Source organism: Schistocerca serialis, chromosome 5, assembly GCF_023864345.2.
Source record: "Schistocerca serialis cubense isolate TAMUIC-IGC-003099 chromosome 5, iqSchSeri2.2, whole genome shotgun sequence".
In the NCBI taxonomy this organism is placed as follows: domain Eukaryota; kingdom Metazoa; phylum Arthropoda; class Insecta; order Orthoptera; family Acrididae; genus Schistocerca; species Schistocerca serialis.
Genome location: NC_064642.1, coordinates 509,154,899 through 509,180,068, shown reverse-complemented (window position 1 = coordinate 509,180,068; position 25,170 = coordinate 509,154,899). Strand labels below are relative to the sequence as shown.

At 37.8% G+C, this 25,170-nt stretch overlaps 1 protein-coding gene across 1 annotated transcript in view; it reads right to left on the bottom strand.

The window, feature by feature from the left end:
• LOC126482033 (dynein axonemal heavy chain 6-like) overlaps positions 1–25,170 on the bottom strand; it is a 1,073,010-nt gene that overhangs the window by 406,703 nt on the left and 641,137 nt on the right. Inside the window, exon 104 of the mRNA XM_050106005.1 lies at positions 9,861–10,106. Within this exon, the coding sequence (XP_049961962.1) occupies positions 9,861–10,106 (246 nt within the window). The remainder of the gene's footprint in view (positions 1–9,860; positions 10,107–25,170) is intronic.

The following is a 25,170-nucleotide window of genomic DNA, read 5'->3' as shown; positions in this document are numbered from 1 at the left end:
TTAGAATTTATGGTGGCTCCACTTGGCATGATGTTCACAAGCAACAGTCCTTCAGAATCGAAAAACACCGTAGCCATAACTTTTCTAGAAGGAGGTGTGGTTTCGAATTTTTTTTCTTGGGTGAATTTGCATGATGCCATTCCATTGATTGCTTCTTCATCTCTGGTGAAAAATGATGGAGCCATGTTTCATCACCTGTCACAATTCTTCCAAGAAATTCATTTCCACCATTCTCGTACTGTTCGAAAAGTTCACTGCATACCCTTTTTCTTGTTTCTTTGTGAGCCACTGTCAACATCCTGGGAACCCAACTGGCACAAACCTTTTTTAATGCCAACACTTTCAGTATTCTGCAAACACTTCCTTCTCCCATCCCAACATAGCGTGACAATTCGTTCACTGTGATGCGTCTGTCAGCAGTCACCAATTCGTTAACTCTCTGCACATCGTCTGGAGTGTGTGCAGTTCAAGGGCTGCCACTGTGAGGACAATCCTCAATATTGTCGTGCCCGCTTTCATCACGTAACCTGCTTGCCCACCGACTAACTGTACTGCGATCGACAGCAGCATCTCCAGACACCTTTTTCAACCTCTTGTGGATGTTTCCCACTGTCTTGTTTTCACAGCACAGGAATTCTATGACAGCACGTTGTTTCTGATGAATGTCAAGTGTAGCAGCCATCTTGAAAACATGCTGTGATGGTGCCACTCACGGGAACAGGTTGAACTAAGTTTGAAAACAAGCAGGAAGAATGTATCTACACACTAAAACTTTCACACATGCAGAATGAAAACTGTATTTTTACAAAAATAGTGTGCATTTCTTTTGGAGTGTCCCTCATACATGTTCTAATTCCAATTTTAAAGGATGGCATTCAATTTTTATGTACTATAGTCTTTTTCTGAAATTACAAAAATTAAGGTTTCTCCAAATGTGAAAACATGTTCCAGGGTACAACTTTTCCTTGTACCTAGGAACAAATATTCAACTGAAATTTAAAGGTGTTGCATCTCAGAAAATCTTCTTAATGTTCTATTTAATAGTCTATCTGTTACATTATTATCTAATACACAGCAATAATCAGTAAGTAAAATCAAATTAAGCAGACATATTATCAAAACCAGTTACAATTAAATACACCTGGAAAGAAAAGCAATTGGAAAGTAATGCAAATTTCCACACTCAAGGCAGGTAAAATTGTCGAGTCATTAAAGAAACTCACTTCATTTGCAAGTATCAATGTTCCATGGTAAAGACCTCCTTCCGTTTCAAGATATAACATGGTTCATAAAAAATGAAGAATGGCTTAACTGTACATATGTATAAATATACTTAGGAAAAAAGAAAAATGCACCACAAAGGAATTGTCCAGGATTGCCACAAGTTTCTCCAAGTGAAATTCCCTAATTTCCAGACAAGCTTTAGCATTTTTCGTAACACATTTAGAGATCTCAAGGGTAAATTGACAGTCTGTCTTTGCAGCTACTATACAATAAACAATAATATTGCAAACGAGGAAATATATATAGACACACACATGGCAAGCAGATGGCACTTCTTGATGTGAGCAAAAATTTTAAGTACTAACGTCAACATCTTTTGTAATGAACTATTTTTAAATGGAGAATGCAACCCAAATGGTATGTGTGTTCCAAACTGCGGTAATTTTATTTCAATAAAAGGAAACACATTTGGTGACAAAAACATGTATTTCCTTGGTGTCGCATGACTGATTTAAAGACTGATTACCCTGTAGTTTGGTCCCTTTATTCCCCAAACCAACCAACCAACAGATTTAAAATACCTTTACTGATTTCAGAAATAACCTCAGAAAAAAGTAGGCCTCTTGAAAGAAGTACGAAAGGCAGGGAAGAATTGTGTAAACCAACACTATAGCCTAGGTGACTGCCAATAAAATGTTGGTTCTACTATGTTTGTTATTGTTGATTATTACCTACCCATTATTTTACAGGCATTTTGAGATTTTTCTTTCGAGAAATATATGAGTACATAGTGTACAAACCACCAGCAACTGACACAATTTTGTTCTTCTTATTGTCCATACTTTCTAACATATAAAATGTCTATAAAACACCACACCATACAATGCAGTGACAGTTACAATTCCTGAAATCCATCACTCGTGTCATCTAGCCTGCTGAGCAGCACCACAGAACTGGGTCCATGCATAAACCATGAAAAGCTGCTGCATTACACCACACACAAACAGACTTGGCCTGCAGGCAGATCAGTGAGATTGGATGCAACAGGCAGTGCCTGCACATTAGAGGGAACCAAATGTCTTCAGATCAGTAGGCCCAATTAATTATGGATATCCATGAGGTTTTGGTCCGTCACAGAAATCCACTCGTATGACTGGCTATTCAGGTGCCACAGACATGGAGATGAAATGAGAGCATGGTGAGCAATCCATGCAAAAGATAATTTTATCAAATACTCTGAGATTCAATAATAATGAGGATAGGTAGCAACTCATCATGAAGATGACTGCTGAACCACAGACCGGCATGCAGAAAAGACAATCACACTCTCACAACTAAATATGCAGCCATAGCTTTTGTCAGAAAACAATCACTCAGACACAACTTATGCACACATGACCACTGCCTCTGGCCGCTGTATCTATGGTATCTGAGAATCAGATCCAAACAAACCACTCCTCATGCCTCCCTGCCTCTCGTCGGCAACTGCTCTAGGCTAGTGGAAAGAAGTGGTGCCAGCACTGACTGCAAGCTGAAGAGAGTGGTAGGATGGGGAGAAGCAGTATTAATGAGGCAGCAAAGATGCAGTGCACATACTCAGCTGCACCCAGCCAACAATGAAGCATGGCACCTGAGTAAAAAAAACCATTTCATCCACTGAGACAAAAATAAGATTTTTCCAGTGTTCTTTTTTTACAAATTTCCCTGATTTCCCTGACAAGTTTGAAATTCCCCGATTTCCAGAACCTGTGGCAACCCTGTTATCCAAATGGGATGGAAATCAGTAGATGTGATGTCTATGTATATGTACATGTAAAGAAAAACAAATGATTATAATTTCAGAAATACTGGATTATTTATGCAAGAGAAAGAGCTTCACAAACTGAGCAAGTTAGTAACACGTTGTTCCACCTCTGGTTCTTATGCAAGCAATTATTTGACTTTGGTGTGTTAGATTATCAGAATCCTTATCTGGTTAGAGGGTCCTTCCCATAATGCGCCAAACATTCTCAATTTGGAAGAGACTCACCAACCTTTCTGGCCAAGGTAGGTTTGGCAAGCATGAACACAAGCAGTAGAGACCTCGCCATGTACAGGCAGGCATTATCTTCACAAAATGTAAACCCAGGATGACTTGGCATGAAGGGCAACAAAACAGGGTGTAGAATATCATCAATGAAAAGCTATTCCGTAAGAGTGCTGCAGGTGACAACCAAAGTGGTCCTGTAATGAAATGAAATGTCACTGCAGACTATCACTTCTGGCTATCAGGCCATATGTCGGACACAGTCAGGTCGGTATCTCACAACTGTGGGGGACATCTCCAGACACGTTTTTGCTGGTGTCAGGGCTCTGCTCAAAGCAGGACTCAACACTGAAGGCAATTCTAATGAGACTCCAGGCTGAAATTATGTCTGGAGATGCTCTGGACAATAGTGAGATACCAACCTGACTGTCATCCATGATACAGCTTGACAACCAGGAGTGATGGTCTGAGATCCCATTACTTTTCATAGCAGGACTGCTTTGGTTGTCATCTGCTGTACCCTTACAGCATAGCAGGATGTTGGCAATATTGTATAACTCGTTTTGTTGCCTTTCATGGCAAGCCATCTTGAGCTTTCATTTCAGTACGATAATGACCGCTCGCACATGGTGAAAGTTTCTACTGCTTGTCTTGATGCCTGCCAAATCTACTTTGGCCAACAAGGTTGCTGGATCTCTCCCAACTGAGAACATGTAGAGCATTATGGGAAGGGTCTTCTAACCATCTTTTGATTTTGATCATCTAATGCGCCAACTAGACAGAATTTGGCACGATATCCCTCAGGAGGACATCCACTCAACTCTATCAATCAATGCCAAGCCGAATACCTGCTTGCATAAGGGCCCAGACAGACTAACACATTATTGATTGGCTCAATTTGTAAAGCTCTTTCTCTTTGTCTTAAGAGAGTAGTTCTAAAACTCTACACTTTCATCTAGAACCATGACAGCTATTCCCTGATGCCTTAACACATTTCCTATCACCTTGCCCCTCTTTCTTGTCCTTTTTTTAAATGTATTACTTTTTTCATTGTTTATATGGAGAAACTTCTCACTTCCTGTATCATCACTCCACCCTATTTTCAGCACCTTTCTATAGCACCATGTCTCAAATGCTTAGATTCTCTTCTTCTTTAAGCTTCTACAGTCCACATAAACTCATACAAAAAGTAAAACAAGGCCCCATACCTAGCTTTTCCCCCCCATGAACTATGGACCTTGTCGTTGGTGGGGAGGCTTGCGTGCCTCAGCGATACAGATAGCCGTACCGTAGGTGCAACCACAACGGAGGGGTATCTGTTGAGAGGCCAGACAAACGTGTGGTTCCTGAAGAGGGGCAGCAGCCTTTTCAGTAGTTGCAAGGGCAACAGTCTGGATGATTGACTGATCTGGCCTTGTAACAATAACCAAAACGGCCTTGCCGTGCTGGTACTGCGAACGGCTGAAAGCAAGGGGAAACTACAGCCGTAATTTTTCCCGAGGGCATGCAGCTTTACTGTATGATTACATGATGATGGTGTCCTCTTGGGTAAAATATTCCGGAGGTAAAATAGTCCCCCATTCGGATCTCCGGGCGGGGACTACTCAAGAGGATGTCGTTATCAGGAGAAAGAAAACTGGCGTTCTACGGATCGGAGCGTGGAATGTCAGATCCCTTAATCGGGCAGGTAGGTTAGAAAATTTAAAAAGGGAAATGGATAGGTTGAAGTTAGATATAGTGGGAATTAGTGAAGTTCAGTGGCAGGAGGAACAAGACTTCTGGTCAGGTGACTACAGGGTTATAAACACAAAATCAAATAGGGGTAAACCAGGAGTAGGTTTAATAATGAATAGGAAAATAGGAATGCGGGTAAGCTACTACAAACAGCATAGTGAACGCATTATTGTGGCCAAGATAGATACGAAGCACACACCTACTACAGTAGTACAAGTTTATATGCCGACTAGCTCTGCAGATGACGAAGAAATTGAAGAAATGTATGATGAAATAAAAGAAATTATTCAGATTGTGAAGGGAGATGAAAATTTAATAGTCATGGGTGACTGGAATTCGAGTGTAGGAAAAGGGAGAGAAGGAAACATAGTAGGTGAATATGGATTTGGGGACAGAAATGAAAGAGGAAGCCGCCTGGTAGAATTTTGCACAGAGCACAACATAATCATAACTAACACTTGGTTTAAGAATCATGAAAGAAGGGTGTATACATGGAAGAACCCTGGAGATACTAAAAGGTATCAGATAGATTATATAATGATAAGACAGAGATTTAGGAACCAGGTTTTAAATTGTAAGACATTTCCAGGGGCGGATGTGGACTCTGACCACAATCTATTGGTTATGACCTGTAGATTAAAACTGAAGAAACTGCAAAAAGGTGGGAATTTAAGGAGATGGGACCTGGATAAACTAAAAGAACCAGAGGTTGTACAGAGATTCAGGGAGAGCATAAGGGAGCAATTGACAGGAATGGGGGAAAGAAATACAGTAGAAGAAGAATGGGTAGCTCTGAGGGATGAAGTAGTGAAGGCAGCAGAGGATCAAGTAGGTAAAAAGACGAGGGCTAGTAGAAATCCTTGGGTAACAGAAGAAATATTGAATTTAATTGATGAAAGGAGAAAATACAAAAATGCAGTAAGTGAAACAGGCAAAAAGGAATACAAACGTCTCAAAAATGAGATCGACAGGAAGTGCAAAATGGCTAAGCAGGAATGGCTAGAGGACAAATGTAAGGATGTAGAGGCCTATCTCACTAGGGGTAAGATAGATACCGCCTACAGGAAAATTAAAGAGACCTTTGGAGATAAGAGAACGACTTGTATGAATATCAAGAGCTCAGATGGAAACCCAGTACTAAGCAAAGAAGGGAAAGCAGAAAGGTGGAAGGAGTATATAGAGGGTCTATACAAGGGCGATGTACTTGAGGACAATATTATGGAAATGGAAGAGGATGTAGATGAAGATGAAATGGGAGATATGATACTGCGTGAAGAGTTTGACAGAGCACTGAAAGACCTGAGTCGAAACAAGGCCCCCGGAGAGGACAATATTCCATTGGAACTACTGACGGCCGTGGGAGAGCCAATCCTGACAAAACTCTACCATCTGGTGAGCAAGATGTATGAAACAGGCGAAATACCCTCAGACTTCAAGAAGAATATAATAATTCCAATCCCAAAGAAAGCAGGTGTTGACAGATGTGAAAATTACCGAACTATCAGCTTAATAAGTCACAGCTGCAAAATACTAACACGAATTCTTTACAGACGAATGGAAAAACTAGTAGAAGCCAACCTCGGGGAAGATCAGTTTGGATTCCGTAGAAACACTGGAACACGTGAGGCAATACTGACCTTACGACTTATCTTAGAAGAAAGATTAAGGAAAGGCAAACCTACGTTTCTAGCATTTGTAGACTTAGAGAAAGCTTTTGACAATGTTGACTCGAATACTCTCTTTCAAATTCTAAAGGTGGCAGGGGTAAAATACAGGGAGCGAAAGGCTATTTAAAATTTGTACAGAAACCAGATGGCAGTTATAAGAGTCGAGGGACATGAAAGGGAAGCAGTGGTTGGGAAGGGAGTAAGACAGGGTTGTAGCCTCTCCCCGATGTTGTTCAATCTGTATATTGAGCAAGCAGTAAAGGAAACAAAAGAAAAATTCGGAGTAGGTATTAAAATTCATGGAGAAGAAATAAAAACTTTGAGGTTCGCCGATGACATTGTAATTCTGTCAGAGACAGCAAAGGACTTGGAAGAGCAGTTGAATGGAATGGACAGTGTCTTGAAAGGAGGATATAAGATGAACATCAACAAAAGCAAAACAAGGATAATGGAATGTAGTCTAATTAAGTCGGGTGATGCTGAGGGAATTAGATTAGGAAATGAGGCACTTAAAGTAGTAAAGGAGTTTTGCTATTTGGGGAGCAAAATAACTGATGATGGTCGAAGTAGAGAGGATATAAAATGTAGGCTGGCAATGGAAAGGAAAGCGTTTCTGAAGAAGAGAAATTTGTTAACATCCAGTATTGATTTAAGTGTCAGGAAGTCATTTCTGAAAGTATTTGTATGGAGTGTAGCCATGTATGGAAGTGAAACATGGACGATAAATAGTTTGGACAAGAAGAGAATAGAAGCTTTCGAAATGTGGTGCTACAGAAGAATGCTGAAGATTAGATGGGTAGATCACATAACTAATGAGGAAGTACTGAATAGGATTGGGGAGAAGAGAAGTTTGTGGCACAACTTGACCAGAAGAAGGGATCGGTTGGTAGGACATGTTCTGAGGCATCAAGGGATCACCAATTTAGTATTGGAGGGCAGCGTGGAGGGTAAAAATCGTAGAGGGAGACCAAGAGATGAATACACTAAGCAGATTCAGAAGGATGTAGGTTGCAGTAGGTACTGGGAGATGAAGAAGCTTGCACAGGATAGAGTAGCATGGAGAGCTGCATCAAACCAGTCTCAGGACTGAAGACCACAACAACAACAACCTAGCTTTTGGATATAATAATTCTTCATTTGGTGAGGAGAGATGGATATGTTGGGGAAGGTTGAAAACAAAATATGTTGGGGAAGGTGAAAAAGGAAGGAGAGGTTACTCAGGCCCCATGATGAGAGAGAGAGGGATCAACCTGCTGTGAGGACGAGGGTTGACAAGATGAGAAATGTCATAGGATGTAGGTCATACTCTGTCTGAATCCTCCCCTTCATCTTTTCCTACCCTTATTCTCACTGCAGGTGGGTCTCTCTCATCTTGTGGTCAGAACCACAAGTCCTTCTTTTTTAACTTTTACTAATATACTCCTTTCGCACCCCCAAAAAAAGACCTATTACTTCCAAAAGCTAGGCACTCACTGACCAGCCATTCAGCCATTCTGTCTCATAATTTATTAATTTTCTTGACTGATTAATCTATATCTTGAAACATTCCACAAACCTGAAGACTATGGGTCTTACAGAACATTAGAAAATTTTTTTATTATATACAATTCTATTAAACTCAATGAAAGACATTAGTGGTGCTTCTAGTTGTTTAAATATTTGTAGAAAGACATTTTTAATATATTCTCTTGGATGTTCAACTGAACCACTTAGTCCTATTTTTATTGCTACATTTAAAAAGTGGTTGTTAAAAGTACTTGCAGCTTGCGAGTTCTCAGATACAACAATGCCATTTACTTTAATTGTTAAGGTGTCCTGTACAGACTAGCTATCCTGTCTCCCATTTCACAATATATCATTTAGTTTTAATCTTATTTTCTGCATTACTTATTTCTATCAGGATTTGAATACTTCTGGACATTTTACTGACATTCCTTAAAATACTACAGTTTTTTGTAGTATGTGAGAAATTTCAGATCTAGACTTATTTCCCCTCTCCCTCTTACAGGTCTAGACTTATCTCCCCTCTCCTTCTTATATGAGATTTTAATTTCCTTAGTGATACATGGTTTACTTTTCTAAAATGAATTTTGTGGATAACCTTTTGGGAAAACTACTTTCAAATACTTGTTCTGGCACAAATTCACTATGGAAATAATTGAATTTGACATTAACTTCTCTTTCTATATGTCTTTTAACCTACTCTTAAAATTATGCATTCTGTTTTCATTGATGAGGGCTGCTTTGCAAGAACCTGCCTCAGGGCTGTATGGAGCTATACTGTTTATCTCCATTAATTGTGCATCATAAACAGGTAGTTTATTAACAACTGGACACAGATTAATTGTTTCAGCCTGAGCACTGCCTATAAGTATGTTATCAATCATGGTCCTGCTATCTTGATGCTCATTAGTTGCAAAATTAACTACTGAAGTTATATTGTAACACCAAAATAATGATACCAGTTCATTTTTTCCTGCCTATATCTTTCAAGAAATCCACATTAAAATCACCATAAACTGCTAACTGTTTCTTCTTGCCTGCCTGGTACCTCAATAATGCATCAAAATTTTTCATAAATAGCTGAAAGTTTCCTAGAAGGAATCTTGTAGGTTGTTACAGTCACCAGAGAAGCATTCTGCAATAACAGCTCACAAGCACATGTTTCTTAGGTTCTTATCTACACAAAAACTGTTTGTTTCAATATTTCTGACTTTCTGTCCACCACTTACTCACGTTCCAACTCATCCTTTTTCCATGTTAACTATACTTGAAAATTATGTTACTTTATAATTCCTGATATTTAACTGCTCCATCCATGGGGTTACATAATATTCAGAGAGGTGCAGAACATCTATATCATCTATACCTGTCTTTTGTTGTAGCGCTTAGTTTACACCTATCCTATGACTGCTTTCCTTTCTACTGGACTTCTCAAACAATCTAGCCTTAAACTTGTTTCTGTGAATCTGCTGCATTCTGACTTTGCTCTAAACATGGTTCAGGCTCCTCTCTTATACCAGGTAACAAGTCAAAGTAATTGGTAACCATAATCTGAAATGTCACCTCCTCCCTGGTGACATAAAGAAAACATCATAAATAATCAAATGAAGATTATCTGTGACAAACACGGTTTTAAAGCAATGAGAAAATGATCTTATGCAAGCATTATTGGAAACAAAAGTGCGAGTACAAGGAAGTGTACTAACTTTGCTTTCTTTGGCTGTACAACACGATATGCTTTGGCATAACAATCAATTGCTCGTACCCACATGCATATCGATTTACACACTTTTGATACACCTGCGACAGTCTCAGGGGTGAAGTCTGGATGATCCACATACTGTTTCAGTTTCTTCAACATGTTGTCTGTTATATTGTCCTTTTCATAGTCTTGAAGCCTCTTCAGGAAGTTAGTGTCTCCAAGCAGGGTTTTTGCTGAAGCCCAGTCAGTTCTGTAAAGATATTTAACACAATCTACACAGATTCTGTGTACTAACAAGATGACATTCATTGTCATACTATACCAATAACTACTCAGTAACAAGTCAAACCTTCTATAGTTTTCAACACCATATGATTTTACAACAGTCTTTTGAATATACACTACCTCGCTTAAGGAGAAATGTTAGAATCCTGACACTTGCAAAAGCAGTAGATGATGGAAAAACATAGATGGCAGCTTTCTGAGTGTCGTGTACTTAGCAAAACTAAAACAATAGTGATGTATGGGAAGCTCATTGTGGTTTGAATGAAATTATATGTATTTCCCCTTCCCCATCCATGCTTTTACAGTTACAATTTTTTCCTGAAACTTAACTGTTTCAGGTGTGTTGCAGCAGCTAAGATTTAGAGAATTTTAATGTGATCCTTGAATGCTCCTGGACTGGGTTAATAAGTTACATTAATGCTGTGTTGGCCAACAGATACGGACTATGTTATGCTGCCATCTATATCAAGCAAATAATTTCCATGTGAACACAGGTCTATTAAATGGAGATAGAAGCAGGCAGATGGCTTCACTCATATGTCACATGTATGGGGACTTAACTCAGGAGTATCAACACTGTGTCTCAAGATGTTATCTGCTGCCCAGAAGAGCCCAACTGGACATTCTACTAGTTAAATGAGTCATCATTCACTGGATTCAGGACTGAACCAATATTCAACATTGTCATGCATCATATTCACACGCAAGATACATAATGTATATTTTCTCTTAATAAATTACCATAAATTGTCGCTAATTTGTGTTGTATTCAGTTTCGTCATAGTTTTCCTAAATCTATTTGGCTCTTTAGAGTTTGCATGTGAACAAGTCACCTCATAACAGCAACTATAAGGTTAATATACATGATTGAAGTGGTTTCATAAATTAACTGTAATTGACAGATTGTCACAAAACTCAAAACTCATAAAGAAAAACTCAAAAAGTCAAACTTCATATTCCTGCCACAAAAATGCAGTAGGCAAGGTGGTGACAGGCACCAAGAAAGCATATATTGTGCTGGAAATGCATTCACATCAGTCTGTGTAACAGTGCAATGACACTTATGAACAATGTTAAACAAAGACCCATCAGCTGCCAACTCCATTCAGCGATGGTATGTGCAGTTAAAAGCATCAGAATTCTTCTGCAGGGGGGAATCAAAGGGTTGACCTCCAGTTAGTGAAGCAACAATCGACTGTGTGTTGGTGAATTTTGCACAGAGCCTCAGAAGTCAACAAAAATAGAAAGTAGAGTGTTCCTGACTCCTGATAGCAAAGTCAGATGCTATGAATTTTTGGCACAGTTGCAGCTTTGGAAAGAGGATAGGTTTTGTGAGGAAATCATCTTTAATAATGAAGCAACATTTTTTGTGAATGGTGCAGCAAGCAGGCACATTGTGTGAATTTGGGAGCACACTATAATGCAGCACATTTGAGATTCACCTAAAGTTACTGTTTTCTGTGCAGCCTCAGTGTTGTAAGTTTATCATCTCTTTTCTTCTGAGAAAAGACCATTACAGGTCATTGTATTTGGATATGTTGGAAAATTGGCTCATGTTACAAATGAAGAGCAACAATGTGCACTTCATCTACCAACAGTATGGTGTTCCACCAACTTCCATCTTTTTTTTGTTTTGTGAATTCTAAAATAGGAAATTGAAACAGATAGATAAGTTGTGATGGGGTTGATGATTAGCAATTCATGTCACAGCCTCCACTTTCTCTTGACCTAACTCCATGCGATTTTTTTGTGTGGAAAGATTCAGTGTTCATGCATCCTCTACCAACAAATCCAATAGAACTGCAAAATTCTGTCAACAGTATGTTTGAACAGATTGATAGGAACATGCACTGAACATGGGAAGAACTTGATTACAGACTTGATATCCGCAGAATTAGTAGGGGAAGAAGGGGCACATATGGAGCACTTTTAATATGTCAAAAAGACCATTTTGAGTTTTTCTATGTGTTTCCAAAGCCCTGTGACACTATGTTAACATAGTTACAGCAAATCTATGAAGTCACTTCAATCATTTATAATAACATTGTACTTTCTGTGCTACAGAATTCTCTTTCTGTCACAGTTGTTTGATGCCAATGGTATGTGGTGGATACGGCAGTTGGACATGTGGCTGGGCGAAGTGGTTCAGAATTTTTAACAAGATTTTATATTTTTGAAGCTGTCATTCTTGGCTAATAATTTCACTTTCTTATTCCCATTTTATTAACACAGACTAATCTGAAGATGGTCTTAACTGACCAGCTCCTAACTGTACAAATTCAAACATTAGATTGCTGTAACCTTATGAGTGTCCATGACACATTTCATCATAAAATGGTAGTGAGGTGGAAGATATATCTCCAGCATAATAACAATGCCTGTTTAGATATTGTGGTGTTCAAAGGACAAAATGGGTTGATGCCTGCTTTCTAGTTAATGTTCTTATGTCTGTAACACACAGTTTTTAAGAAATATTAGCAACATCTGTCACATATCTTCACAAAAAATGTACAAAAGGAATATAGATAGGAATGCTTACAATGTAACTGGAGAAACGCACACACATGCATGCATGCTCTCTCTCTCTCTCTCTCTCTCACTCACACACACGCACACACACACACACACACACACACACACACACACACACACACACACACACACACACACACACAGAGAGAGAGAGAGAGAGAGAGAGAGAGAGAGAGAGAGGGAGAGAGCAGCATAAAAAATATTACATTCAGGAAACAAATATCCCATACACATAAAGCATAAAAAGGCATTTATTTACACATTATCTGGACCCCATTTGTAACAACTTAGTATTGTGTGGAAAAGTTAATATGTTTAGAAATACAATACTTTTTAACTGAGAAAATGCAGCAACAGTTTAGTCAGTTACATTATTCAAGTTCTACTTCAACCTTAATCCACATAAAATTTAGTAAATATATACTGAGCACACATAGATATTATCTGTTAAGAAATTCATGTATGGAGTTGACAAGTGTAAATGATTTCAATTTATTTTAGAACTGTTTTCTTTCCTTGAATTCACCAGGGAGATGTTCTAGCTCTGGTCACAATAAAAGACATAGTGATAGGAAACCAACTATTCATCTAGCTATAGCATGACAGCATAAGTAGTTTACAGTTTGGAGAACATACACAAGACTTGGCCTAGAGCCAGTAGATATCTATATAAGAAGCATTTGCTTGCCAGGAGCCTCTTACTATCAATTGTACGGTGGTGGTAGTGGAGGTGCAGTAATGAGTGTTTTATTACTGGAGCTGGTCAAATATTTTTGTGATTACATGCTTTACTCATTTCCATGGAAGATTTAGGCTAAGGTGCAGTCAGTGGAGGATGTTGTGTGTCTAATGTTATATTTATAAAGGCTACTACTATTTGAAATCGTGGCTGTTCCTTTTTAGTCATTTTAAACAGGTGTGTACATGTGGATAGAGCAGGGCTATTATCTTACAGTATGTTTCTGTGCAATGACTTTCTTGTGTTACTATGCTAAATTTCTCCAAAATTTATTCCATATTATATTATCAAATGGAAACATGGTAAATAATTAAACTCTTAGAGGCTTTCATCTCCAAAATTAGCAATTACATGTAGAGAAAATGTTTCTAATCACAAGCATTTGTTATTTTGAGTTCCAGCTTTGCCTAATACACACTTAGGAATTTGAAATTTGAGATTTACATTCTTCCTTTAGTTTTTTTCTATTGTTCTTAGTGATGAACAGCTTGTCTTTTAGAGCATTGAATGAACTGTGTTTTTTATCCATTAAGTGAAGGTCATTTGTCCAGAATCATTTAACAATTTTTCTTAACATTTCATTTGATATTGCCTTTGTTGTTTCATCTCTATGAAAAAAGCAAAATCTTTAATTTTTCACTTTATGATAGAACATCATTTATATACAACAGGAGCAATAGTGATCCCAAGACTAGTATTCATCCACACTCAGAAGAAGATTCATAATGAAAATTGCATAAGCTACCTAACATGACTCTTAATTGAATAGATTAAAAAAATGTACTCACCAAGCAGATGCAGGAGAATACATATATAAAGGTATTGATATTTGCAAGCTTTTGGAGCAGGTGGCTTCTTTGCCTGGCAGAAGGTTGAAGCGGAAGGAAGAGGGGTGAAGGAAAAGAATGGTGAGTTGTAGGGAATGGAGAGAGTTCAGAAAAATCACCCAGACCTGGAAGTCTGGGGAGATTTACTTGATGGGACAAGAAGGATAGACTGACTGTTGGGGACTGCACTGGAAAAGATTTGCAAACCTGAGAGCTTACATGGAAGATAGGGTAATATGTTAGAGAAGGAAAAGAAATGCTGAGACTGAAGAAATTAACATAACTTAAGGGCAGGTGGGTGACAAAAACCAAGGGCATATTTTAATGCCAGTTCCCTCCTGCAGAGTTCTAAGACACTGGTGTCTGGGGGAAGAATCCAGATGGCACATGTGGTGTAAGTTTTCTTTTTTTTTTGTGAAAATTCAATCCAAAATGGGTTAAAATTTTTGAATGGAGCATGTGAACATATTTAATGGAAGCATTTGTTTATTTGTAATACGAGAAGTGCCAAATAATGCAACTTAAGGCTACTGTATTGTAGCAAGCAGGTTCAACTGATTATTACCTTCAGCAACTGGAGATATCACGTAGTTTATACCTCACCTGTTGCTTCAGAATGGAAAGCCTGTTGTTCATTATAAACTAAATTTTTACATAATAAACATTGATTCTGATGTAACTTAACATGGCATTTTTGGGGACTACATAAAATAGCTTGAAATTATCCACTCTTTTCATAACAATAATTTTGCTACTTTTTACTTGCTTCATGATTCAATTTTTACTTAGTTTCAGAAATTACCCCTCCATTACTCACAGTTACTGGAAGTCAGAACTGCCTCTTACATACAGTGACATACTTTTTCTTGGTGGTAACTTTCCCAGACTGATAACAGAGCACTGCTCAACCTACTTTCCCACATTTCCTTTGAAAAGCATTCTGAATCAACTGAAGCATAATGTCGATGTACAACACTGAAATACCTTGGTAAAAGGAAACTGTTTCATCAAAAAGGCAATGTTTTTATGTTTTTAATTAAAACACTTACATAAAAGCATTAGTAGTTTATGGAATACAAGACAATATTTTTGATGTAAATGCATTGATAATTTATGAAATACCTTACCTGGAAGAGACCTGGAAGAGACCAAGTACAGGTTTGTAATCAATGATTAAAATGTATCTGTTGATTTTGACATTTTTGTAGTGAATTACATTTTTATGTGTTTTAACTCTCCTATTAATGTGTCAGTCTGGTTCAATCAATATATTATAACCACAAGTTGCATTCAAACAGAAACATCAATCTATGAGGGTCCTTGAATTCTGTTTTGATCCAGTGAATCATATTGAAAATTGGCCTTCAGTGTCATTGAAAATTATACAAATGTCCATTTGATTCATTAAATACTTTATTATTGTGACATAGTGTTTGGCTGATGCCATGACATCATCAGAAGCCACCATAATAAAAGAAGCCACCTCATCTCAAGGTGGGCAGTTGTGGGTAACGCTACAGATCTTTCAGTGTTAGACCAGTTACTAATAGGTGATGGGAGCAACAGATTAAGATGATTTGATTCCAACAAATAGTATGGGGGCAATGCTTGATAGCAGCATGTTGAAGTTGAGTAATTTGTTTTTGTTTTGTGCAGAATGATGATGAACAAATATTACATGAATTTTCTGTAATTTCAAGTAACCTTAGACATAGTAAATAAAGGGCCAAAACAAATTGAGGTAAGTATAAATGTAGCGATGGATGGTGTGAATTGGAGAATCTATTGATTGGGTCTCATCTTATATGTCAAATGAATGAAACATAGGTAGATCTCATCCTTTTTCTATCCTCTTCTCTAGCTACCTCTCCCTTCTTCACCTCAGTCACCTAACCTATCACCCATTATTCTTCCTCCCAATCTCATTTCTCCTCTCACCTACATAATTGGTCCACTTGATCTGGTATCTCAACCAAGTCAACACCTGTACAAAGTACTTAGCAGGACAATATGGTTTGTGTGTGTGTGTGTGTGTGTGTGTGTGTGTGTGTGTGTGTTATTCTTTCCAATTATCTCTCATACCAAATTTTCATAATATCTCCACACTTTCTCCTGGAGACATTTACAAATAGTTTTCTTTAAGTCAGCATATTCTATCATGCTCTTATTATTGTTTTCATGAAACTTTCAAATTTCTTAAATAGTTCCTCTTTTCAGTAAGAGATTTTCATAACTGTTTCTGTCTACAAACATGTGCCACATTAGTTACTGTTAAACTTCCAACTTAATCAGTCTGTGGTACTATGTAATCTCAAGAACCCAATGAAGATCATGAAGTGACTTTTCTTGCAACTTGAGAACATCAGGCTTTAACTCACTCTTTGGAAACTACTTTTGAAAACAAGATGTGATGTGACTGATTGAGAGCATCATGCATCATCTGACTCCTCAGAACCCTTCATTCACAGTGGCTTAAAATTACTTCTCTCCAACATAATATTATAGAAGCAGAAATTTTAATAGGAAGTGGTGCAGGTGAGCAAATTTTTGTAGTCCAAATACTGATTATTGCTACATAATTTACCATTTTGCCTTGAATGTGGAGAATTCTCAGTGAGCTTATGTTATGCCATGATCATAAATGAAGCACAAGGACAGACACAATGTTTTTGGGCATTAATCTTAGTATAAGCTGTATTCGGTTATTTTTTGCTTCCATTTGGTCCTTAACATGTCCAATTCCTTACTGTTTTCTTCAAGAAGAATGTGTTGGGGCAAACATATTGTCAAAATTGAGAAATTCTGATCACATAAGAGTTCAATTATTTGTGGTATCATATCTGAAGTTCACCACTAAGGAATTGTTCTGTAGTTTATACAGCTATTGTATCTCCACATCTAGGAATTCTACCCCACACCTGAACATAAACAAACTGGTACACAAACCTAAATGATTTTCAGAAGATTTTGTAAAACAAATTTTGTTATTTCATTACAAATTTCTTCAGAATCTGTAGTTGTTTGTAATTTTCTCATTTAAAATATAGCCTTCAACTGAATTTCCTACCTGCTCTGTTACTCTGACTTAAAATGGATATTTTGGTGCTGCCACACCTACAGAGTTAATGAAGGTATGAGCAAATGGAATAGGTTCCCAGATATGTGACTTGATGACTTCCTAATTGATAGAGCCCAATAGATTGTTCTCAAAAGCAAGTGTTCATCAGAGACAAGGGTATCATCAGGACCATCTTGTTCCCTATAGAGTTAATGTTCTGATGGACAGGGTGGGTAGGGTGAGCAGCAATCTTTGACTGTTTGCTGGTAGTGCTGTAGTATATAGGAGAGTATTATCATCGAGAGACCGTAGAAGGATGCAGGTAGACAAATTTATATTTGGTGTGATGAATGGTGAATTGCTCTAACTATAGAAAAAAATGTAAGTTACTGCAGACAACCAGGAAAACAACTGTGTAATGTTAGAATGCAACATTAGTGGTGTGCTGCTTGACACAGTCACATCACTCTAATATCTAGTATGCTGTAGTATCAGTATAATTAATTATACAATAGTGTGACTGACCTTAGAAAGTTTTCAGACATATGCTAGAAAAATCATTACAATTGATCCTTGAGTCAATTTTGGAATCTGTACATTTTACTAAAGATGTGTAAAGGTTTCTTTTGAGGTCTTTCTATAGCCATGATGTTGTACCTCTTCTTTCATGACTGTGTCACCTAGATTTTAAAGTAATGAACTTTTCTTCTCTGCACTGCTTAATGAGAAGGACCAAACTTTTTCTTTCATTTGCAGCTGTATTCTTGTTATGAGCACATCTGTGATACATTACAACTGATGCATTTATCACCTCTGTGATAATACAACTTTTGTTTATTATTCAGAAATTACTGTTGGTGTAGCAACTTCACGAATCATCACACAACAGCAGATATTGTACAGTTAAACAATACATTATCATCATCAGTTATCTACTATATTAGCAGGTCCTTTGCCTCTCCATTTTCTGCGATCCATTTCTTCCTTCTTAAGGCTGCTGTATGTTGTACCGCCCATCATGTCATCCAGTATCCTTCCTCACTTCCTTTTCCCTTCCCTTCTACATAACCTTCTAAAACTGTTTTAATCAATCCGTCATTCTTTTTTAATATATGCCCAATCCAATTTCTTTTTCTTCTCTTTATTACATCTAGTAACTGTCTTTTCTCTCCCACTCTTCTAAATACCTCTTCATTTTTTACTCTGTCCATCCAACTTATTCTTTCCATCCTCCGTCATATCCAGATCTCAAAAGCCTCCAGCCTTTCTCTGTCTTTCTTCCTCATAGTCCATGTTTCAGTGCCATATAGAAGAACACTCCACACAACACATTTTATGAGTCTCTTCCTGAGTTCTCTGTCCAGACTGCTGCAGAAAATTCTCCTTTTCTTATAAAATGCCTCTTTTGCCATTGCTATCCTTGTTTTAATTTCTGTGGTGCACTTCCAGTCAGTGTCTATCCTGCTTCCAAGTTACTTAAAATTTTGCACCTGTTCTAGTATTTCTCCATTCAGCATAATTTTTATTTCCTGATTTCCTCCTAGTGCCAATACTTTTGTTTTATTTGTGTTAATTTTCATTCCACATTTTTTTCCATTAGTTTCAATGGTGTCCACCAAATCCCGTAATTCTTATTCCCCTGTGGCTAGAAGGACCATGTCATCAGCAAACCTCAAACACCCTACTCTTCTTCCTCCAATTTCTACACCTTCGTCATATACAATACATTATACTAGTATAATTGTTGGGTTCAAATTAATGATATGAATATAATAGAGGGAAACATTCCACGTGGGAAAAATATATCTAAAAACACAGATGATGTGACTTACCGATTCAAAGTGCTGGCAGGTCGATAGACACACAAACAAACACAAAAATACACACGAAATTCAAGCTTTCGCAACAAACTGTTGCCTCATCAGGAAAGAGGAAAGGAGAGGGAAAGACGAAAGGATGTGGGTTTTAAGGGAGAGGGTAAGGAGTCATTCCAATCCTGGGAGCGGAAAGACTTACCTTAGGGGGCAAAAAGGACAGGTATACACTCGCACACACACACATATCCATCCGCACATACACAGACACAAGCAGACACAAATGTCTGCTTGTGTCTGTGTATGTGCGGATGGATATGTGTGTGTGTGTGTGTGTGCGAGTGTATACCTGTCCTTTATTCCCCCTAAGGTAAGTCTTTCCGCTCCCGGGATTGGAATGACTCCTTACCCTCTCCCTTAAAACCCACATCCTTTCGTCTTTCCCTCTCCTTCCCTCTTTCCTGATGAGGCAACAGTTTGTTGCGAAAGCTTGAATTTCTTGTGTATGTTTGTGTTTGTTTGTGTGTCTATCGAGCTGCCAGCACTTTCGTTCGGTAAGTCACATCATCTGTGTTTTTAGATATATACATTATACTAGGCATTAAACACTGCAAAGCAATATGAAGTTGGATGAGCACATGAGGATGGTAGTTTGTAAGGTGAATGGTTGACTTCAGTTTATCAGGAGCATTTGCATCTTACAGTTGTGGTCAGTTTTCTGACAAACTGAAATATTAGTGAAACCACTTTACAAAAGGGTGAGAACAAATAATGTACACAACTATTGCCCAGTTACTTTGCTACTAGTGTTTTGGAAAGTTTTTGAGAAAGCAAAGTACCTAGTGGCACATCTCAGTACACATAATATGCTGTCAGACTTCCAATTTGGTTTCAGGAAAGGGGTATCCACAGAAAATGTAGTTTATTTATTTATGTGTAGGCACTATCAGGACTAAACTATAGGCTGTTGGCAGTAGGTATTTGCTTTGATTTAACAAAAGCATCTGATTGTGTTGACCTTGCATTACTTCTGTGTAAGTTGGAACATTATGAGTTTAATTAATTCTCTCATTTACAAAATTTCTAATAAGCATTCTATAAACTATGTACTGATTCACTGCATGACCAAGTAGCTGTTGCTCAAATGGTCCCATGGAAACTGACAAATAAATAAACAGTATGATAAAATACTCAATTTTTGGAATTTTTAAACTTTTCTCAAATCCTGTTCAATGTCGTACTGGATGTTTAATTATCAGAACTATTGCAAAACTGTTCAGCTTCACTCTTTTTGGGAAACATTAATGAGAAAATTTTGAGAACAGGTATTTCCAGTTAACTGGAGAACAGTTCTAATGCTGCCAATGTACATTTTGCCTAAGGACTGTGAAGACGAGATCAGAGAAATTAGAGCTCTTACAGAGGCAGCTAGATAGTCTTTTCCGCTTGCTCCATTTATGAATGGAACAGGACAGAAAATGACTACCAGTAGTACAAGATGTAGATGTAGTAGGCAAAGGCACCTAACTGTATGCTCTGATCAGTTACACTGATTTGGATTCTAAGGAGTCCGACTTACTCATTGTCCTAAATGTGCATTAAAAAAATCTACTTGCTGTGGGGAATAATTGCAGAGGCTTTTCTACATGGAAAAAGTAAAAGTTTTGGATCTGTAAGTTATTTTCACAACATACTATGATGTAACATACATTCATCAGGTTGTATCCACATACACAAACATCCATGACTGCAATTTGTTGATTGTATCTCAAACTGCTTCAGTACAACAGAATAATACTACTTGTTATTTTATAATATGCTGCCAGAATTCCTCCCATCTGTAGAACCTGGGTAATCCCATTTCAAATGCGTTTTGCTGGCAAATTCTTTAAACCAAGAAAGAGTTGGCATTGTTAAATGAACTGGAGCAACTGATTTCCAAATCAGTAATAATCTGGTATAAACTGCCTCTTAGAATTATGATGCTAATACATAGTAGAACATTTAAATAGACAGAAACCTGTAATAAATGTCTTCAGATTTACTGTTTATTCATAATGCCTCTCTAGTTCTTCATTGCAGAACACATCTTCTCTCCCCTTGTGCTTGTTGGCCCAACTGTGGGCACTTGTCTCACCTTAGGCAGATGGGATGAATGCAGAAGAAGTGAAAGCAGGGAGGATTAAGGAGTAAAGAAGAAAAAGATAGGAGTACAGGAATATGTAAGCAGGTACAGCTAATGTAGGTTATATTTTTGACATATAATACAGGTATAACAGATCTTTTCACTGCTGCCAGTTTCTGCTTAACAGGAACTTGTGTGTGAGTAATCTTCTTATATCCTTCAGTTTGACACTCCTTTCTGGCTTCAGTCCCTTCTATTCTTTAAGGACTGTATCTTTTAGTCTCTGACATCCATCCTCCTCTCACTCAATCCTACACCCACATCCAGATTAGTGATACATCTTAATAGCCTTCTTGCTTATGGGGGAGTGAAAGCAGCTCCTGTGACCGTTTTTGCCTCTCTTGCTGTACTTTTTCTTGATTGCTGCCCTCTAGCTACTCCTCATCTTGACCACATTCACCTCACACATCCTATCTGAGACAAGCAGAGAGTAGCTATAAATGCTTGTTGTATGTTCATGTTGTATGTGTGTGATGCAATATGGATGCCAGTTGGATGGTTGAGATACAGTTACCAAAAAGATGTTTGTGTGGGGCCCATTCACAACTCAATGCCTATTCCTTATAATGATGATTCTGTTTTTGTTTTACCATCCTTAATGTTTGACCCACACAACACCCATTTCATTTTTACAGCATTTATTTATATGGACTGTAGGTTGTAGTGCTTCAAGAATTTCTGCATAAATTCTAGAACCACTTGGCTGTCCTCCATCTCGAACAAATGATATTTTAAATAGAAGTGTGAGAGAGATGATGGTTGGTTGGTTTGTGGGATGGAAGGGACCAGACTGCTATGGTCATCAGTCCCTGAGAGAGATGAATCCGACCTACTGCGCAATGGATGTTTGTGTGTACAGGTCTAAAAACAGTCACGAGCAAATTGTGGATGCGGCGGCCAAATGGCGGCTGACAAGTACCTGCTGTATGATACATAGAGTTTCAGTGAATGTGTAGAGAAGAACAGGGAGAGTTTATGTATTATTCAGTGATTTTAGTGACTGTGATGTTTGTTAAGGACAAATGAAGAAATGAGGTTAGACTTTCAAGTAATTCATGTGTTGTACCTGCTAGAAGCAAGACATGTTCATAAATTATTGGTGGTTCTTAAACCAGCTCGCTTATGACTGTTAATTTAATGTGTTTCTAAAGCTTGAAATATGAGAAGATGGAGATATTTATATGTGAAATGCAAGAATATTATTCTGCATAATCCACTACATTGTCAATTGATGAAAACATAAAGTTTGTATATTTACTCAACATGTTCTCTCTTCTAAAGTGTTAGAGTTTGACAACCAGTGAAAAGGACTCAAAAAAACAGGAATTTTGAGAAGAAATCGAAGAAGAAGGTATGATGTGTTGCCATAGCAACCAGATATAACAAGACAAGAGAACTGTTTCTTGTAATTGGATTAAGACCAAAAATCAAATGGAAACAATTGTGGATGCAACAAAAGGGAAGATGTAAGGAATTAATAACATTAAAAGAATGGAAAGAAGACCTCGATGTATTAGACTAAGAAGAGATACGATGAGAATAATTCAACTAAGAAGATCCAGTGGGGGGAGTATACAGCTTTCACACAAAGCGATATGACGCCGACATGGCAACAACATCCGACGCCACCGGCACCAGTTGTGGTTCACCAGTGCTGACCTTCTTCCACAGCTGCCTACTGATGCCGATGTCAACACAAACGTCTGACACCGCCAGCTTGTTGTTCACTGGTACTGACTTGCCGTCACATCCGCTTACCTACGTTGCGAGAATTCTATGTGGGTTAGTACAAAATAGAACTTTAGTACCTTAGCAAGAAGTGACACAAACAGTAGAGTGACTTTTCTTGGTGTAGTTATTATACTCAGAATTGAATTTTTTTTGAATGATTACTAGGTCTAAATATCATAAGAATATGGATCAGGAACAGCAAATCGGAGAAACGTCAGAAACAGGCATGGCTATGAAAATTACTAAACAATGGCCAGACTGGTCTGAATTAGTAAACCTAATCAAAGCTTAAAATGCTAAATTAGATGCCCAGAGTGCAGCTTCAACTGCTCAAATGAAACATTAAGTAAAGAACTAGGCTCAGTAAATTCTCAATTAAATTTGTCAAATGCCAAAGTAGAATTGCAAAGCAAAGAATTTGGTAGTCTGTGTGAAAGCATGGGGGCTTTAATGACTGAATTTGATGATTTAAATAATAAAGTAGAGGATTTGAAATTAGAAATAAAGAATGAAGAAACTAACTCTTTAAACCTCCATGTAAATCAACTGTTCACTGACTTTAGTCAGAAACAGTATGATCAAATTCAGGATTTGATAAAAAAGTTAGAATTTGATGTTGAAGATAAATGTAATAATATGGAATCTGAACTTAGTGGGAGGTTAGGATCATTTGAAAATGTGTGTAATGTTAAGTTTGATGCTGTAAAACAGATATTATATACTTTAAAAGGGACCGTCAATAAGAATAGTGAATTAACACCAATAGTCCAATTGCAAATTGCAGGCATTAACACTCAAGTAGATGACGTGGAAAGAAACTTTAAAGAGAAAATAGCAACCTCAGACTTAAAAAATACAAGTAGTCTGGAGGAACAATTTGAAGGACTTATAGATCAAAAAGTCACCGAGAGAATAACATCCGGGAATGCGTTGCCTATTGTTTCTTCCAAACTTAATGATACTAGCAAGGTTATAGATGACATGAGGAAAGAATTCAGGCTTATCCAAATCAAAGTAGAAAAAAGTGTATCATCACCTAATATTGTCTTACATAGGGAAGTGGTGATTGTTTTGAAGGGGAGAGACTTTCAAACAAAATTTAACAAGAAGTGCTGGTCAGCATTTACTCAAGTGAAGTTAATATCAGAGCCATGGGATCCAGGCGGAGTCACATATCCCCCAGGGACGTTAACATTCTTAGTTAGCAGGCGGTGTGACGACCGTTGGCTCCAGAGCTGTTTTCGGTGTTTCTTCTGTAATAATTTCCCTGCCCCGAATTCCTCCACTCTTAAACTATTCTATCCTCCCACACTTAGAGGTACTGGTACAAACCTTAAGAGCGAGAATTTGTTATTATGTCATCCAAAATTGATCCTGGTAAGAGATTTTTTTGTTACAGTCAGTTAAATGTCCCGACTTTGCTCGGTTGCAGCATGAGGGGGAGAACTGCTCACAAGTTGTCTCCAATTTCAGTCATTTGGCACAACCTTGGAACAAGGTGCCTGATCAGTTCTCCCTCGGTCATGGGAATACTATTCTCATGCAGAATGATATATAGTAAGCCAATTTTTGCCTTTTTGTTCTACACAAGGTTTCCGTCCTCACTGAGCTGGCCTTAGGACAACTACATTATTCTTTGACAGATGTACCGCCATAGTTGGTACAGAGTTCAAATTTATATGACCTAATGCATATTTTTCTTAATGAACGGAAGTGAATATTACGTTAGCAGAACATATAATATTGGATGAATAATTAAATAATGATGAAGCTATAGCATATGATGTTCAATTTTGTATAGAATATTTTATACCTTTTATGAGATGTGATGTAGAGGGGACGGTTTGTATTGATTTTGAAAGGGGTGGGTAGTGTAATAAGAGCATGATTTACACCAACAGATAAATCATGTTTTACCTTAGGGGGAAAAAGGACGGGTATACACTCACACACACACACACATATCCATCCACACATATCCACAGGTGTCTAAAGCTAGCGAAATGAGGGATGCTCAACTCATTTCGCTAGCTTTAGACGTCTGTGTATATGTGTGGATTGATATGTGTGTGTGTGCGAGTGTATACCCGTCCTTTTTCCTCCTAAGGTAAGTCTTTCCACTCCCGGGATTGGAATGACTCCT